We start from the raw sequence: 19,889 nt of genomic DNA, 5'->3' as shown, positions 1-19,889 counted from the left end.
AAATACTCATAACAAACATAAATCAAAATAGTAAATGCATTTCAATTATGACAGCGAAACGAGAATTTCTCCTTTTTCGTTAATACAATTAATTTTTTTAACATTTTCACCATACAATTAAAACAATTTTAAATAATGAATTCTGTAGTTCAATAGCACTACCTACAAGCATAAGTTTTGAAGTTTTATTAATTATTCTTAACGAAGTTGATAATCTATAGGCTAACATTATTCTTCTTATACATACATAATATTTCTTTTTAAGAAATTTTAAAAGTACTTATAAGTATATGTCAAGTATATACTTTTATGGAATATTCGATAAAGGTATATTCTAAGAATCAACTTTTTTGAATATTCCAAGATACTACCTATTTACACGAATGTACTCAGTATATTCGGTACGAGAATATTCTTTGAAGTATATGCAAAGGACATGAAATTTAGAATGTTTTTTATGGTACATGCTATGCTTGTACTACGTATATACTAAAAAAAATATACTCCGACGAATGTTGGCGGTATATGTTTTGAACATGATGCGAACATCATTGTTATGTGGGAATAAATAAATAATTTGTCTTTGTGATTAATATACATTTTTATACAAAATAACCGCTAGATTTAATATTTTTATTTTAATCGTGCCTATTATACAGTACTAAAGAATAATTTGTACTTTTCAGGCTATCCAATAATTGCCAGTGGAATTCCTCTATCAGGTACGTCTATATTGTATTAAAAGGTTTACATTCTCTAATTCTTCCTGCACATCCTTTTTAGCTTTACAGTCCAAAGCACCTATGCTAGGCTCTGCAGGTTTGTGTTTTATTTATGGTTAAAGTATTGTATTAACTTCTATCCTTAAGGGGGAATGTGGTTTGAAAGTTTTGAAATTTTCGATTTCTTTTATTATTTTAGATGAAACTACATAACTTCAAGAATAGTCTCCGAAAATTTCAGATTGTATATTAACAGCACTACAACAGGCCTTAGAGGCTCTTGGCTTCGTAGCCAATTTCAGATTGATCGGAGCAAAATTAATCGGAAATACAGCATGATCCTAGAGAGAGACATTTAACAGCTTTTCCTCTTTTTTTTTGTAATTTACTCCGCGATTCAAAACATATTCCAGTGTGCATCAGCATCACTTTTTGATTAGACAGACTGAAATTTTTCATAGATTTTATTTAAACATTTCGTGCGGTAACACTGTCGAGATATTTTTGGTTTTATGAATATTTTTTGTTTAACAATAATTAAAAAGTTGATTTTCGCCCTTTTAAAAAAAAAATTCGTTATTTTGAGTTCTCTTAGTGATAACAAAAAGTCAAAAATCATTAGAACTAAAAAAAGCTCGACAGAGTTATCTCGAGAAACTCGTAAGCTAATAAAATCGTTTTAATTTTTTTTGATTCACATGATCCAATGACCAGTGTTCACCAATTCAGTGTCTCTAAAATTTGCGACCGTTTTCTTATTGTTCAATATTTTGCCGTGAAACTTTTTTGAATGTTTGAATTGTAGTGAATACCTATGTTTATTTAATTAAAAAAAAATAATTCTACCATAGTTAAAAAAAATACAAAAATGTGCTTGAAATGTCGATTTCAAACCATATACCTCGTTAATTTGTACGTTGCATATAAGCTGGGCTATCGAAATTACTATGCACTACAATAATATGATCACATGATTCTATTTATCAATATTTTTTAAGGGAGTAGTTACATTCCTTTATCAAACTTTGGAGCACCGAACTACTTTGCTTCTCCAGTAGCAGCTGAATCTGATGTTGATTCATTGTCAGATAGAATTTATGGAGGAGCTTTGCCTGCACCCACTTTTAGCAACAAAATATACCCAAGTACTACATTTAGACCACCAACCACTTATAGTACGACGCCCTTTACACCAATATGCAATACACAAACTCCAAAATCACTACTTCAAGTGTTGAAGGAGAAACTACCTTGGCTAGCTGCCATTTTAGAAGATGATGAAGTATTAACTCTTTCAAAAGGTGAGTTAATCAATTTTATTTATTTCTTAGATCATTAAGGCCTAAAAATTGTTAAATTGATAAAAGATTTATCCACTCATAATCATTATTAAGCCTATAATATGATTTATATACTTTTTATTATATTAAATTGATCCAGTCAATCATTTTTTGAACTTAATTTTTTGGCAACATGGTAGATTTACTTCAAGAATTTTTATTAACATGTACTAAATAAAATCAATGTGTTTGCCCCGTAGATGAATACGCTACTATATAGGAGGCATTAACAAAATGAGATGATCGATGTCTGCTTGTGGCACCTCGTTCCAAGCAACATGAATTTGATGGAGTGTCTGTGGAGGATGGTGCAAAGTGGACAGTCTGCTTCATATCATATCCCACACATGTTCGATAGAATGTCAACATAACGCTCAGCTGTCAGACTGCCTCGAATAAACAAGTGATTATCGACTACCATAAGCAAGTACTTGCCTCTCAACAGCAAACCCGATATGTCGTCACTTTCCATGGCAGCGTCTTACCATCCTACGACTATAATGAATTCCTAAACAAAATCGCGATTTATCGCTAAATGCTACATTATACCACTCTGCCACCCAATGCTCCCGTTCTCTGCACTAACTCAAACGTTGATACAGATGGTTCTTTCAATCTAATATTTATATCGAAGTCATCTTTTCTTAGTTTGGTTTTGTTCTTTGGAAGAGAATAATTGTTATCGTGTAGTTAGGTGCAATAGTTGATTTTATAAATTTGCACATCAGTTTGATTAATATTTTATTCTAATAACTCTTCATTTTAAAGCAGTGCCAAGGCACTTTTAAGTGATCGCCAGACACCTTAATTTTTGACTTAGTGTATTTATCTGTTGTGCTTGGTATAATATTGGAATTAAAGCATTTGTTTTGATCTCTACAATATTAAAACCAGGTAAGTTATTTTCAATAAAATGTATATAGTCCAGGGTAATACCTAAGGTTTTTTCCATGACACTTCAAGAGCAAGGACACTGAAGCGTTTTTTCGACAAGTAATGCCATTGGGACCGTGCAAGTTCGGAAAAGCGACACCTGGTTTCTTCGCTCTGCACTTTTATTCGCACTTTTAATTATATTTACCAATCATATGGTCCTGGTTGCTGGATAATTGTCAAGGCCATAGTCCAAAAAAATAATAAGAAGAAAAAATAAGATTCAGGTTATGTTATTAAAACCTAAACAATTGTATGTAGTAAATAAAATTAGTTATTAAAATGCAGTAATGCAGGCAAAATACAATTAATTATATTTACCTTTATATAATAATTGCATATCATATCAATATTGTGGAGCAATATATAATTTTTCTTCTTCATTGACAGTAGATATGAAATATACGTCAATTTGACAATTTCAATTGACAATGAATTATTTAAGAAAGTTACAAATTTCTCCGCTATTCTCGCACGATCGTTTCTCGTATCGCCTCCAAATACTTGCACACCGCGAATAAGAGCAAATTGTAACTATTTCCTGCGTAGGATCTAGCAGCAATTTTTATTTATAAACAATTTAATGTCAAAAAACGGCATTTTTCCTTTTTTTTAAATCAATTGAAAACAGTGAAACTTATGGGTTTTAGTACAAACATTTTCGAGAGTATGGAAAAAGCTAAAATTAATTATTACAAAGTTTGATACACTCAATTGATACTCAAAGTTTGATATACTAATGGATTATTACAAAGGTTAATATAATTGCGAAAAAGGTCAAAATTGCAAAAAAATTTATTTCGCATAACTATTGTAAAGATTAATGTACAGCTTTGAAATTATTGTCAAATGAGGGTTCTTTGATGCTTTAATATATGACAAAAATTTCAAAGCGATGCATTCAATCGTTTAAATTTTATTCAAATTGTTTATCCCAGAGAGCAGTTTTTTGCAATAACATGTCAGAAAAAAAATGATGTTAGGACCAATCCAAAATGAAAGAGCATGAGCTATATTTTCAACTTGGTTTAAAAAACGTAAATAAAAATTGATTTATTAGTAATAAATAATTATGCAAAAGTGTCATTAATCTTTTGTTATAAACTTTATTTTTTATTGAATAAATTATATATATATTTATTACAATTTTTTATCAATTATATATAAATAATATTACTTATTAGTTGTGCATCTAAAACAGAGTAAAAAAATAGATTTTTTTTTAAAGTTATTTAAAAAGTAATTATTTATTCCTAATAAATGCATTTTTTATTGACTGTTTTTAAACCAATTCGAAAGTCTAGCTCGTGCTCTTTCATTTGACACTTGTAAAATTTTTATCACCTATTAAGCACCAAAGAACCCTCATTTGACAAAAATTTTAAAGCTGTACACTAATTTTTATAATATTTATTGTGAAATTAATTTTTTTGTAATTTCGACTTTTTTCACAATTTCGACTTTTTTCGCAATTATATTAACAATAATTAACTATTTAGATGGGAAATAAGCCACAATTAAATTGAAAAAAATAATTGTGGCTTATTTTTATAGTATATTATAATATTATAAAAAATAATTTATTAGCAATAAATGAGCATATCAAACTTTGTACTACGCCATTTTAAAGCTTTTTCCATGCTCTCGAAGATGTTTATATTAGGAAAACCATATTTTCTATTGATTTGAAAAAAAGGGAAAAAGGCCGTTTCTTGACACTAAATTGTTTATAACTAAAATTGTTCTTGTAGGTATTAAAAATTATATATGATTATATAAAAAATTAAAATCTTTGAACTTTTTCAAAATAACTTTAAAAAAATGCTTTTTTTTTCAAAATAACTTAAAAATTATTAGAGATACCAAAAATCTCAAACCATAAAAAAGTAACTTTTTCTTAAGAGGCCTCATAGCTTTGGTTGCCTAGGGGCCTCAAAATTTTTAATCCGGCACTGGCGATTATCTTATCTTATCTGGACGCGGAGTAGCAAAGCGATCTTGCAGACCTCGAGGGATTTTCTTAAGCCACGGTTTGTTAGAACCTTAGACAAGGAAAAAAGAGAGGACGGGTAAAACACTCATAACACTCATTTAAAACACACGTTCCAAAAGTGAAGCCAGTTTTTGGTTTGTTTGTCACCAGAAACATGGCGGTCACGTCAAAAATAACAATGGGTTGCCAGTGGTGGGTGTTCGTTGAAGGTTAAAATTTCATAAAAAATAAAGTAAATCATCATCTAAAATTCGTAATAAAAACATATGTATGTATTGAAACATATGTACGTAATATGAGCAACTCAATAAAACATTTACCGTACACAAATTCTTCATTTTAAATACATTTCATGTTTTTATTTTAAATACTCAATGCATAACAATACCCCAAAGATACGTCGATGATCAAAATCTCTGGTGTCAGTTTGGCTTCACTTTTGGTCATAGGATTACTCGTCCTCTCTCTTTCCTTGTCTAGGTTAGAACAGTGAGCGACGCACAACTCACAGTCAGTCGAACGCCGCGCACGTCAGTCCAAATCAAAGGAATGGCTTCTGTATGTTAACGGATTGTTGGGTTCTGCTGAGTTGCGCGCTCTGAAGACCGACAGCAGTGTACGTCGACGGTGTGCGCTGGAATCAACTGGGGTTTGATTTGGACGCAAACGTTCAGCTGAACTCACGGCGTACAACATGGTGGTAAACTAATTATTTCATTCAAACAAAAATAAGTTTAGATGATTTGATATATTTTAAATTGCACAAAGTAAATGAAAAAGTCACTTGTATTAAATTGATATTATTAGTATTTAATTGGTATTATTACTATTATTTGTTGGTACAACGTTGGTACAAAATAAAGTGTATCGTTATTATTCAACACGTGACACAATTTTGTCTTGACATATTATACAGATCCCTGATCACTATTAAAGTAGGTTTTGATTGAATATCTCATTTATCAATATTCTATTTTCATATTTTTAAATATGTACATAGTTCTCTGTTAATTGACCTGTTTTCAGGTCAATACTTTGGGTAAATATTCAAAGAGAAAAGCAGGTTGCCTTTAACACAAGATAGGTAATATAAACATTTCAGTAGTGCCCTTCAAAGACTCCATATGCTTCACGGGAAGCGAACATCTAGTTTCTATTACTATAGTATTATACGATTTATTACTCCTGGTTCCTGTCGCTAGGAGCCAGAAATATACACTTGCTAAGTCTCTTTAAATACTTCGAAACCATTTTTGGTCAATGTAATGGTAATATAAAATACAAATGGTCAATAACTTCCACATAAGAGAAATTTCTGACATTTCAGTCTGACAAGGAGTCTCCTAACCGAAAACAGTCAATGTCTAAAAACAGAAATTTCTCATTAATGAGTGAAAATGGGACGAGAGGAACTAACCGCTTTGATTGAAAAACTTGTTAAAAAGTCGGAAACATCATCGACATTAGCTCAAAAATCAGGTTATCCTTCTATACACATGTTTTTGAAAGTGTGGCTTCCAAAGTATCGAAATTTCGTACCATTGAAAAGGCAAGAATAAAAACTGAACTCATGAATATTGTTTCGCGATATGAAACTGAGCTGGTTGCAAATGAATTAGGTATATGAATTGGTTCTATTCATGACATTGGTTCCTATATATAACAAATAATTCTTGTGACCAAACAATTCTTTGGAACCCAATATAGGATCTCAGAGCGTGCATTCGTTTGTATTTTCGCCAGAATATACTTAAACACTGTATTTTTATTTTTTCTCTAAATAAAAAAAAAACTTAGGTACTTCAAAGTTATGCTTAATTTTTCTTCTGCAGAAATAGGATGTTGTCTTCTGTTGTAGGGTTTTTTAGTAATTTCATCCCTTATAAATTGTAATACAGTTTCAAATAAATCCCTGGACAGTCTAAAATATTCTCGAAATTTTTCCTCGTTCTGAAACAATCTTATTTCGACTGTTAATTTAAATGCACATGAAAACATTTCGTTTACATTTTTATTTCTTTTATTTAAATGTAGTATTATTAACTCTTCTTCCTCCTCCTCTTCTAGGAGTAATAAAATGATTGCTTTGATTTTGTCAGAATTCATTTTTCTACGTATACCCTTCGTGAGAACAAACGTCAAACTGAAAAATGAAACTATTTTGAGAGCGACAGAATGAATATGCTAACAAACCGACCCAGTCAAATCTGCCGTGCGTCGAGTACAACAGATTCTGCTGTACGCGTATGCCGTGCGTCACTCACTGTTCTAACAAACCATGGCTTTACACTGAATCCAATTAGACCGAGGGATAATAACTAAACATTTCTGTACCAGATGGTTTTCATAAATCGGTGTCTTCACAAAAAAATTTAAAGGGAAAACTTTATGTTTATAAAAATAAAACGTTGATAGGGGAGATATGCCTGAGACGGCATACTTTTTTTTAAATGTTTTGTAATCGATAACCGATAGAGTTAGACATGTAATAAAAATCAAAGTCAGTGCTAGGACCATTTACATAAATATAATATTATTTTTTAACAACCTACATATTATAGATTTTTTCTGAAAAAATAAATTGTAAAGTATTACATGTGCTATCTCACCCACATACATATGGGTAAGATGGCATACCCTTGAAATAAAGGCACTAATCTCGACATAAGTCACAAATAATTTTTTTGTAGTCTTGGGTACACCGGTACATTCGGAATATGACCACTTGCCACAAATTTGGTATCTTAGCCAGGTTTCTCGAGAACGAGATAATGAAAAGAGGCCATTACAAAAAATGCAAGCAGCATCTTCCTCGTCACTTGTCTCAACATCGACGGAATCGATTTTGTCGGTTCGAATTCCTCTTAAAACGACCCATAACTGTAACGATAAACTTCAATCATATAACAAAATTAATGCAGTGTAAAAACGCATAAGGGTGAGATGGCATACCTATGCCATCTAATCCACATGCTTACTATGCCATCTCAGGCAACATTGCAATCATACCGTTTTTTTAACCTAATTTTTCTTAGGCATATTTTTAAGATATAAATCGATACATGCATGATAGGCATAAGGTAAAAGAACATCACAAAATTTAAAAACTTAACTCGGGTGTAAAGACTCGCGAATTATAATGTGATACAAAAAAAGTCAATAAATATTTTGTCCTACTTAATTAACATTCCAAAGGCTACTGCTGTCAAAATAAAACTAACATGCATAAGATCAACAATGTTGACAAATTTTAACTTGAGGAACTAAAAACTGTCACACTAAGCACCAAATTTGGAATAGTTTTCGAAAAACGCGTGATATGCCATCTCAGCCAGTATGCCGTCTCAGGCATACTTCCCCTATTGTTATCATAGCATGCTTTAAATACAGTCATTCAGTTGACAAAAAATTAAGTTAAGAAATTCTTCCTTCTGGGTGTAACAATTCTAATGTCACGGATTATGTATTACCTCAATTTATAACCTGTTTTTATAGCGTATACTGTCTTTTGGTTCTTTAGTTTGTTCTCTATCTATGAGTAGATATCAGACTTTATGCTCTATATCCAAAAACTTAATAATATACGCAAGCCGACGCCGACGTGAAGAGAATTTGTCTTATTTCTCGTCTATATATAGTTAAAATATATATGAAATAAATATAATTATAATTTTTTTTAGGTAAATTCAAGCTAGGTCTTAATGAAACCGAATCTAGCAAACCTGATTGTCCAGAAACTCCTCTGAGTCAACCTGGAGAATGTACATTAATTCACCACTGTAGTCAAGTGTACGAGAAATTGACTGATATTCAAACGTACGAAAAATATTTCTGTGATTTACAAGGGTAAGTAGTTTATAAAAACAATTAGAATTATAATTTTACTTGATTGCAATAGATGTCATTTTATTGGTGTAAATCAAATTAAGTTCTTCTTCCTGTAGTGCCTATCAGTTTCGGATGATGGCGACTATCATAGCAATCTGTACTTCGTAATTAGTTTATTCTGCTTAACACATTCACATTCTGAAAAATAAGTTCTGCTTAATTCTGCTTAAGAGCAAACAGTATCGATCAACAGGTAGCAACAAACGCGGTCTAAGATTGCGAAAGTTCTGCGAACTTTCAAAAGTGAGGCAACAGTGCGTTGGTAATTCGACACTGACAGTGACGTTTATACTATCAAAAACAATAATAATATACGCTCTGAGCTTCGCTGGTGGCGCTCCTAGCGGATTACTAATTCAACTTTCACCGGTAATTTTTAAATTTATTATTTAATTGTTATCGCTTAACATTTACAACGCAAAAAAGTAATTAAATTGTAATCGATTTTTTTAAGATTTTGCTAATCATTTTGACGTTCTATTGATAAAACATGAATTTCTTAGTTCGGATACTTTCACAATTATCGTGTAGATGGCGCTAAGAATTTTGGATTAAATTATAATTACATATTACGGAACATTAAAAAAACTTATATTCAGTATTTAAAACGTAAGTATATTTAAGGTAAAAATATATACCACAGCTTTGACCAACTAATATTTTTTATAATTAATGTTTTTAATTTTAATTTTAAATTAATCACTTTGACATTTATGTCAAATTTCCGGTAAACGTTTACAGACTTGCCACTTCTGGCGCTCGCGAATTTGTAAATATCCCCTCTACGTACGAGCTCACAGCATATACACATAGGCGCGAAATGTTGCCTAAAAGTCAGTGACGTTCGATTTCTTGTTATAAAAAAATCGATTTTTAGTAGTTCCAATGTGACACAAAATCTAGGCACGGGATAAAAAGTTTATTTGAAGAAAGTTTATTTTTTTGTTTTTCTTAATGGCGGTACAGGCTCCATTTTGCAATATTTTATTTAGTTGTAGAATAATTTCCACATACTAACATATTTCTGAAATTGGGCTCTGTACCGCCATTCTTTATTATATTACGAATATGTGTGCCAAATATCTCGACAAAATATTAAAAATTACAGCCGCAATCTTGGAACGCGTTTGTTGCTACCTGTTGATCGCTGCTGTGTGCTCTTAAGTGGAAAGGAACAAAATGCAAAATTTTGACGCATGTCAAAATTTTCAATGTATTTTAAAATGTAATCATTTTTTTCGAATCCTGAGAAAACTAATAAGTAGTTTTTAAAAATTTAAACGCGGAAAGAATATTACTTTATTACCGAGGACCGAAAGTCCCTTAGAATAAATAAAAAGTTTCTTTTGAATCAGATATTTTAAATTAAAAATCACACTAAATTTTCTCTTAGATTTTCACCCCTGTAACTTATTAAAATAAACATTATAAAAGTGTTCAGGGACTTACGGCCCTCGGTAATAACGTAATATTTCATTCTGCGTTTAAATTTTTCAAAAATACATATTTATTTTCTCAGGATTCGAAAAAAATGAATCCCATTTAACCCTTAACTGGTCCGGTACTGTAGTAGTAGCGTAACTGGTCCGGCGTCGTCTGCGAAACTACTGTTTTTAAGAAAGCAAAACAACACTCAAAACTAATTTTTTTATTAAGAATAAATGTTACAAACATACCCTGATATATTTATATAAAAGTGAACGTATTAGATTTGGGCGTTATTTGGGTTAAGAAAAAAATATTAAAATAAAACTGAAATCCGCACAAATATTTGTGAAAAATTAGATACTTTTGTAAAGTAAATAAAAAAAAATATAAAAAACAACATGAAAAAAAATGTATTTCTAGGATAAATGTTCAAACTGCACACTAAACAAAAAACTAGGTAAAATAAAAATCGATCAAAAATGTTTGTTTCCAGCATCAGTCAAATACCAATTTTATATGCAATTTTTACATAGGTAGTGGTTTTGTACATCCCAAACAAACAGGCTTTTTGCAACGCAAGCACAGGTATTTTTTCATCTTGCGCTTTCTACAAGGACATAAACTGCAAATCTTGCGTTTTTCTAAAATAAGAACATCCTCTTGTTCTTCTTGAGCTCCAAGTATGAACACAAAAAAGTGACACAAACGGTCCGGCGTCGTCTGAGAAACTACTCTCAACCTAACTGTTGCGATAACTTTTTAGGAACTGAGAGAAACTTATCTTAAATACACCCACTTGTCAAGTTCCAATAGTTTAAGGATTAGATAGAACGACTTGCCTGTAAGCGGTACCACTTTCCAATAAAAAATAATCAAAATTATTGAATCGTCTGTTAGACGACGCCGGACCAGTTAAGGGTTAAATACCATTGAAGCCGAAAGTTCGTACCCATCCCCTTAACACATTCACAGGGGAATCTGCAATTGCACATACATGTGTAGAGACACGTCTGCTATTGCAGACGATTTGTGTATTGCAGATGCAATGCTCATAAGAAATACATAAAATAAGAATGTCGGTGTCCCTATTATATCGAGTTTGCTGTCAGAAAGAAAGCAAGAACACCTCGCGCCTTCACCAAAAAATGTTTGACTATTGTGAAACTACATATTTTGTGGACTAATGCATTTATTAGAGCAGTCAATGAGGGTTTTTGGCTCCGAATTCCATGATACTACATCGATTTACTTGATATTTTCACAGTAAGTAAAAAATAGCTTAAGAAACAAAGTCTACCCTATGACGATGTTCGCTTTTATCTTGGAGGTGGTTTCCACCCCTTTTCGGGATGAAACATTTTTTGCTTAAAATAGCCACGGAAGAGGCTAGAGAACCTAATTTTAAGCAAAAACTGTTTTATAATTATTTTTTGAAAACTCAATACTTTTTGAGTTATTCGTGTTGGAAAATTGGCCATTTTCATTGAAAAATGACACCTTTTCGGACGGATTTTTGCGAATACCTTAAAAACTATGCTTCTAACAAAAAAACTATATAAAATATTTTTGTACCTTATAAAAAAACAAAGAGATTCGTTTCTTCATAAATCTTCTAGTTATAATACAAAAAGAGATATGGTAGGTGAAAAAAGTTTGTTTTTTTGGTGAATGCTCAAACCGGTTTATTCATCTTGAAATAACAGAGAAACGGTCGATTTTAGGTGTTTAATGATACTAATAACTTTTGTAGTGCTTGAAAAGGCATTTAAAATGAGCAATATTAAATGTCAATTACATTCAAACTAAGCGAGATGCTACAAAAAAACTGATGACTAATGTATTTTAAGACGAAATGAGAAGTATATTTAACGCCTCATCCATCAGAATTAAAATACATCGTTTTGCTTTTACAATACTTTTTATTATAGTGTCATTTCTATGTTCAAAAATTTGGACTGATTTAAAATGAACGGTTTTTGAAAAAAAATAAGATGAAATTATACAGCACATTTTTAAATTTTCTTAAAAAATCTTCCTTTTTCTCCAAGTAACTCGAAAATGATAAGAGATACGAAAAAAAAAGATACCACACACAAATGTGGGGTTCCTTTAGGTAAAAATTTCGTTTGATTTTTCGGTACTGTATCTCTTATCATTTTCAAGTTACATATGGAGAAAAAAAAGATTTTTAAGAAAATTTAAAAATGCGCTCTATAATTTGATCTTATTTTTTTTTTCAAAAACAGTTCATTTTAAATCAGTCCAAATTTTTGAACATAGAAATGACACTATAATAAAAAGTATTGTAAAAGCAAAACGATGTATTTTAATTCTGATGGATGAGGCGTTAAATATACTCTATGCCGACGATTTGATAATATTAGGAGAATCAGAAGTTGACATGACTCGCAAATTACGAATATTGGAAACCTACACCTCACAGAATAAACTGACTATAAACACTTCCAAAAGCAAAATCTTAGTCTTCTCGAGGGGTGGCCATTTCTCCAAGGAGCGAGAATTCCTACTAAATGGTCAAAAACTTGAAAGCGTTAATAAATTTAATTATCTGGGTGTAACGTTTAGTAGTTCCTCGTTATTTCGAGAGATGGCCGTTTCTACGATTGCTAGAGCCAAGCAGTCTATGGGAGCAGTAATGAACCTCTTGTCTAATGCAATAGTAAATTCATGGGAGACGAGAATTACATTATATAATTCCATTATTTTAAACTGTCTTTCTCAGTGTATATCTGTCTGGGGTCTGCGCTACTCAAATACTCTAGAACAAATTCAAACTAATTTCTTTAAGAGACTGCTGCATCTACCAAAAAATACGCGCAATACTTATGTTAGGCTAGAAGTTGGCCAAGTTCACTTAAAATACTTAATTTTTAAAATATCACTTAATTGGCTTGAGAGAATTTTAGGTATCCAAGAATTTGTTATAACCGTCTTCGTCAGCTATGTAACAATAATGACAATAATGAGAATTATAACTGGGTAGTTCAGCTAAAAAATTATTTTTCTGAAATTGATGCAAAAGAAACTTGGGAAAATTTATCATGGGGGTTACTGAGGCATCAAAGAAACGGTTTGTTATTAAAAATGAAAGAAAAACTCTTCCAAGATGACTTATCAGCATTAACAAGTTCTCGCTATTCTTTGTACTATAAACATTTCTCACACAATAGGCAACCGCAAAGCTATTTACAAATAAAAGCTCCCATATATATTACAAGACTTTATTCACAAATCAGACTTTGCTCTAAACTTTACATAAAATTTTATTATAAAGGGATTTCGTATCACATCGACCAAACTGAAAATTGTTCAATATGTAATTTACACAAATTAGAGACTCTTTCCCACATTTTGTTGGAATGTCCATTATACTCGTGTTTTAGATCACCCCTTATTCGATCATTTGTAGAGAATACCGAGAGCTTTTTTCTGTTTTTAAATACAACCCATTCTCCCACTGAGATTAAGGAACTGTGTACATTTTTTATTAATGCACTCAGATTGCGTTCATTTATATTAAATGAATAATTGTAACTAAATCTCCATTAATCGTCGACTATTTATGTGTAATAATTTGTACTCAACCTCTTGTTATATGATTTTTCATTAGAAACAATAAACATATCTATCTATCTATCTATTTTTTTTAAAACCATTCATTTTAAACCCGCCCAACTTTTTGAACATAGAAATAACACTATAATAAAAGGTATTGTAAAATTAAAACGATGCATTTACATTCTGGTGGATGGGGGTTAAAATCTCTTCTCATTTTTTCTTAAAATAAATTAGTTTTCAATTTTGTTTGCAGCATATCTCGCTTAGTTTGAATGAAATGGATTTTTAATATTGCTCATTTTAAAGGTCTTTTCAAGCACTACAAAAGGCATTATACACCTAAAATCGACCGTTTCTCTGTTATTTCAAGTTGAATACACCAATTTGGGCATGTACCAAACAAACAAACTCTTTTCACCTACCATATCTCTTTTTGGATTATAAGTGGAAGATTTGTGAAGGCAAGCGTCTCTTTGTATTTTTATAGCCTACAAAAATGTTTTATATAGTTTTTTAGTTAGATGCATAGTTTTTAAAGTATTTGCGAAGAACCGTCCGAAAAGGTGTTATGTTTCAATGAAAATGGCCAATTTTCAACCACGAATAACTCAAAAAGTATTGAGTTACAAAAAAGATGTAGAACAGTTTTTGCTTAGAATTAGGTTCTCTAACGAATTCCGTAGTTATTTTAACCAAAAAAATTTTCACCCCTGAGAAGGGGTAGGAACCACCCCCAAGATAAAAGCACACATCGGCATAGGGTAGACTTTGATTTAGGAGATAAGTAGAGGCTATTTCCAAAATTTCATTAAAATCCATGCAGTAGGATAGAATTTGGAGGTAATATCATATTCTTGCTACCATTGACTGGCGTATATTATCAAAATTTAATTTATAATAATGATTTCAAAATTGTTTATTTGGTTGTGATTTTGGTTGATTTTTAAATGTTTATTGTTTGAATAGTTATACGTTATACAGATATTAGGACAATACACAACACAAATAAAAAAACGAATTCATTCACAACACGTAAAGGACTTAATCATGTATAGAGACAGAAATGAGAATAAGAGCCACAGGGTTGAACTACTGGTGATAAATAGCACAAAAATCAAGACGAGAAATGTCACAAATAAAAACGGAAGACAAATTATTGAATTAAGACATGACAACCCAGACAAGATACGAACCAAATAATTTGTATGGTCATATTGGTATTTATACAGAGAGAGGCTGTAATTTGGAATAAATTCAATATCTCAAATACTAATTGTTTTTATAAAAAATGCTTGGACCCGTCGATTAGTATTTCAAATTGTCCTTTCTGACATATAATAATAATGTATACAGGGTGTCCCAATTTAGAGATATGACGTCATCGTTGATTTTCTTAAATGGCAACACTGTCATTTTGTAAGCTATTTTGATAGGGTGTGAAAAGTTATACACAACTGCAAAATATCATTTTTATTCTCTACCGTTTACAAGACAATAGAAAATAACAAAGTTATGTCTGTAATTTGGAATAAATTCAATAATTAAAATACTAATTGTTTTTTAAAAAAATGCTCAGACCTGTCGATTAGTATTTCAAATTGTCGTTTTTGACATATAATAATAATGTATACAGGGTGTCCCAATTTAGCGATATGACATCATCGTTGATTTTTATAATGGCAACACTGTCATTTTGATGGCTATTTTGATAGGGTGTGTAAAGTTATACACAACTGCAAAGTTTAAAATTTTTATTCCTTACCATTTACAAGATAATAAAAAATAACGAAGTTATGAAAAACAAGTACATAATCAAATAATAATTGAATTTAATTATTTCAATTAAGCAAAAATGTACTCATAATGTTGCCCTCAAATATTGTCAAATTGTCAATGGGCAACATTATGAGCATTTGCTTATTCGAAATAATTAAATTCAGTTATTATTTGATTACATACTTGTTTTTCATAACTGTTATTTTTTATTATCTTTTAAATGGTACGGAATAAAAATTTGAAATTTTGCAGTTGTGTATAACTTTACACACCCTATCAAAATAGCTATCAAAATTGCAGTGTTGCCATTTATGAAAATCAACGATGACGTCATATCTCTAAATTGGGAGACCCCGTATACAGTTAAGTCCACGAGTCTTTACCCGTTCGTCATTAATACCTGGTGAGATAAAACACATACTTTTTATTTAGCATCATTCTCTTCCACGCATGAAATTAATGACAAACCAGCTGCCGTCTGTTATTAAGTAAAAACACATGTTATTTTTATGAACGATTTAGACTCAGTGTATTGAAAAGAGATAGATACAAAGAAAGACGATTGGGATGTCTTCACATATTTTAAGTACAATTTCTGACGTTTTGGTTTGTTTAGGTACTTTTGTGGCTGTAAGTTTGTTGAATTTTTTGCTGTTATTTTGTCGAATTTTTGCATTTTGAAGTTTTTTATAGTATACAAACAGTTGTTGTCACAACTAATTTTCTATTGGAGTTAGAAATTTTGTAATAAATTTATGTTATTTTACGATAAATTTTGACAACGTACAAAGCTAACCTCATTGTTGACACAGTTGAATGCTTGTGTCTAAGGTTCCGCCAAAGTGAATAAAATAACAAAAAGAAAATATTTTATTGATTTTTTTTTATAAATTGTTTATTTATTTATTAATCAGTGATAATAAAATAATTTATTAAGCTACTTCAAAAAATGTAGCTGTAATTACGCACCAAAATTTTAAAGCAAAACTTAAATTTGACATTCTATTTATTTGATAACGTCAAATTTTATAATAACCCGTGATCGGAATAATATCCATTTGCTGTTACGTTAAGTAAATTTCCGACTTATTTCGTATGCTTTAAATGATGACGCACGGGTAAAGACTCGCGGACTCAACTGTACATTATTATTGTTCGTCAAAAATGACAATTTGAAATACTAATCGACGGGTCTAAGCATTTTTCAAAAAAACAATTAGTATTATAATTATTGAATTTATTCCAAATTACAAACATAACTTTGTTATTTTCTATTATCTTGTAAATGGTAGAGAATAAAACTTTGATCTTTTGCAGTTGTGTATAACTTTACACACCCTATCAAAATAGCTATTAAAATGACAGTGTTGCCATTTAAGAAAATCAACGATGACGTTATATCTCTAAATTGGGAAACCCTGTATACATTATTATTGTATATCAAAAAGGACAATTTGAAATACTAATCGACGGGTCTGAGCATTTTTCAAAAAAACAATTAGTATTTTAGATATTTAATTTATTCCAAATTACAGACTCTCTCTGTATTGTAGTAATAGATATATGGACATTACAAAGAATTCCCAATCCTAGAATCACAAATAAAGTATGAGAATGGAATCCAAAAGGAAGGACAAAAAGAGGACGACCACGGAAAAGTTGTAGAGGAGTTGACAAAGAGATATGAGAGAGTGGCCTGGTCAGAAATAGGTGACGGTGACATGTATAACAACAGAGAGAAATACAGAGAAATCTCCTATTCTGATCCTAAAGAAGAGTATTTCTGCACAAATAGAGACTTGAATATTAGAATAACCTTTTGCCTAGCCTTTGGTGTGTAATTTTCGGGAAACTATCGAAAAAACTGATATTTGTTCCTTTCTTATGTCTTTCTTAGTCTATTAGCAGTCTATGACGGACTTTAACTTATATATTTCTTCCTCTTGTTTTTATGGTAGGGTAGCCCAAGCGGGGATTTTTGCAGTTACTCGAGCGCGTCAGATTATCACATAGGAAGAAATCTTGTACCCTGTAAATGTACCTCTACCATCTATTGGCTCTTAATACAGGGGAGTCCGTTAAGGGGGGTCCGAAAAAAAATCTATCCTTAGAAAAAATCTAAATCGTCAGATTAAGATAAGGTAAGTTAAGTACAGTAAAACCTGTCAATAACGGTCACTAAAAATGACAAAACTATTGGCCGATATAAAAAGGTGGCCGCTAATACCAGGTTTTGTAGTCCACAAATTTTGGTTTGGGGAACTTTGAAACTGGCCGGCTAGTTCAGGTGTCCGGTTTTGACAGGTGGCCGTTAACACAGATATTACTGTACATGCAAAAGAGTGTATATTTAAAAAATCTGACGATTTAAGAGGGGCGTAAGTAAATGCGTCACAAGAAAACGAATATTTCGCGAAATGAACGTCAGATCGAAAAACTAAAAAATACGTGTTCAATATTTTTCAAAAATCTATCGGATGATACCCGACCCCCCACGGAGAGAAGTTGGGGGTAAATTTAAAATTTTAAATACGAACCCCGAGATATCTCGCGAAATGGACATCATATCGAAAAACTGCAAAATACACGAATTCAATATTTTTGAAAAATCTATCGAATGGCACCAAACACGATCCCTCACGAAGGTGGGGGGTCGTGTTTGGATCCCTGAAATAAGAACTTGTACTCGTGTATGACACTATCGTTTTTTCGCATATCAGAAACGGTATAAGAAATGATACAAGAAAATGCATAGTGTCATACGGTCTTAACCAAGATTGGTGCTTGGCTAAATATTTTAAAATTTGATAAAAATAATAAACTTAAAGATAAAACCCATAACTAAATTAAAATTCATGGTGACGTTTCAATTATTACTTTAATCATCGTCAGAATAATAAGTTTCTTGAGCGGATGCTTTAAAATAATTTTAAAGGAACAAACAATAATTAATGAAAACGTAAAAATGACATTGACAGTCATTGGATTGAGAAGTCCTTACGACTAATAGGGTGGTCAGAATCAGTCATATGTTGGAATACCGCTGAATTTGGAATTGTTCTTGATCGTCTTCCTAAGTGTGGAGTGACACCTAAGTGTTCGCAACATCTGACATTAAAGTGACGTCGAGTCTTCCCGACGTACGTAGCTGCACAGCTACTACATTTGAACTGGTATATAATGTTAGATGCGAGATCACTAGGAATCATGTCTTTCACATGGAAACGATTTTTTCACAATTCAACCATTGGTCATGCAAGTTCTCCAACGGAACTCAGCATCAAGGAGGCATTATCCATATTTCTTTTGAAGCCACCCTTAAACACGCAACAAGACATGGCGTGTTTGAAATTATTGACTTAAACCAATGATTGTCAATGTCATTTTTTACGTTTTCATTAATTATTGTTTGTTCCTTTAAAACTATTTTAAAGCATCCGCTCAAGAAACTTATTATTCTGACGATGATTAAAGTAATAATTGAAACGTCACCATGAATTTTAATTTAGTTATGGGTTTTATCTTTAAGTTTATTATTATTATCAAGTTTAATGGTGTGTCCTTATCTACATATATTTTAAAATTTTGTAGAACCAATAATAACCTACATATTTTGTTTTAGATTTGCCGGCATCTGCTGCCCTAAGCAATCCTAAGATACCCGACAAATACATTTAGAGTAATTACTGCAGTATTGTCTAATATTCCGTAACAGCTGGACAACAAAAATAACTTATAACAGAAACATCTCAAATTGAATATCTAAATTAACTGTGAGATGAAGATGAAGGTATTATCACTATATTTAGTTTTAATTAGACATTTTACTGAAACACTATGTTAGTTGTACTTATTTTTGTATGCGAATCGTATTAAAATAAATATTAAAAATAAACAGTGTTTTCTTTTTTAAAACGTTTTTATATACCTCACTTAATGAAGTGAATTTGGAAATAAAAAATTACTTTAAATCCGTTTTTTTAAATAAACCCTCTAGTCCATTCTTTCACGGTTTTTGCTGTAAATTTTAAAGAACCGCTTGGATTGACATGAAATTTGGCATACTTATAGCTTACATGCCAAAGAAAAAAAGTGATATTGTGCCGATGTGTGCTTTTGCCCTGGGGGTGACTTTCACCCCCTCTTGGGGGTGAAAAAATATATGTCCAAAATAAGTCCGGAAATGGATAAACTGACTAATTTTAAGTAACTTTTGTTCTATAGAGCTTT

The 19,889-nt window shown here is 31.2% G+C and overlaps 1 protein-coding gene across 2 annotated transcripts in view; it reads left to right on the top strand.

Moving 5' to 3' along the window:
- Window positions 1-19,554, top strand: part of LOC114328539 (inter-alpha-trypsin inhibitor heavy chain H4) — a 77,369-nt gene extending 57,815 nt beyond the window's left edge. Inside the window, exons 9-13 of one of the 2 annotated variants that reach the window (XM_050653666.1) lie at window positions 687-722; window positions 784-819; window positions 1,721-2,023; window positions 8,669-8,834; window positions 19,282-19,554. In XM_050653666.1, coding sequence (XP_050509623.1) covers window positions 687-722; window positions 784-819; window positions 1,721-2,023; window positions 8,669-8,834; window positions 19,282-19,315 — 575 coding nt within the window. In that variant the 3' untranslated portion in view covers window positions 19,316-19,554. The remainder of the gene's footprint in view (window positions 1-686; window positions 723-783; window positions 820-1,720; window positions 2,024-8,668; window positions 8,835-19,281) is intronic. The other variant, XM_050653667.1, reaches the window with a different exon arrangement.
- The last annotated feature ends 335 nt before the right edge of the window (window positions 19,555-19,889 follow it).

Source organism: Diabrotica virgifera, chromosome 6 (assembly GCF_917563875.1).
Source record: "Diabrotica virgifera virgifera chromosome 6, PGI_DIABVI_V3a".
In the NCBI taxonomy this organism is placed as follows: Eukaryota; Metazoa; Arthropoda; class Insecta; order Coleoptera; family Chrysomelidae; genus Diabrotica; species Diabrotica virgifera.
Note: the sequence above shows the minus strand (reverse complement) of the source record. Positions and strands in the feature narration are given on the sequence as shown.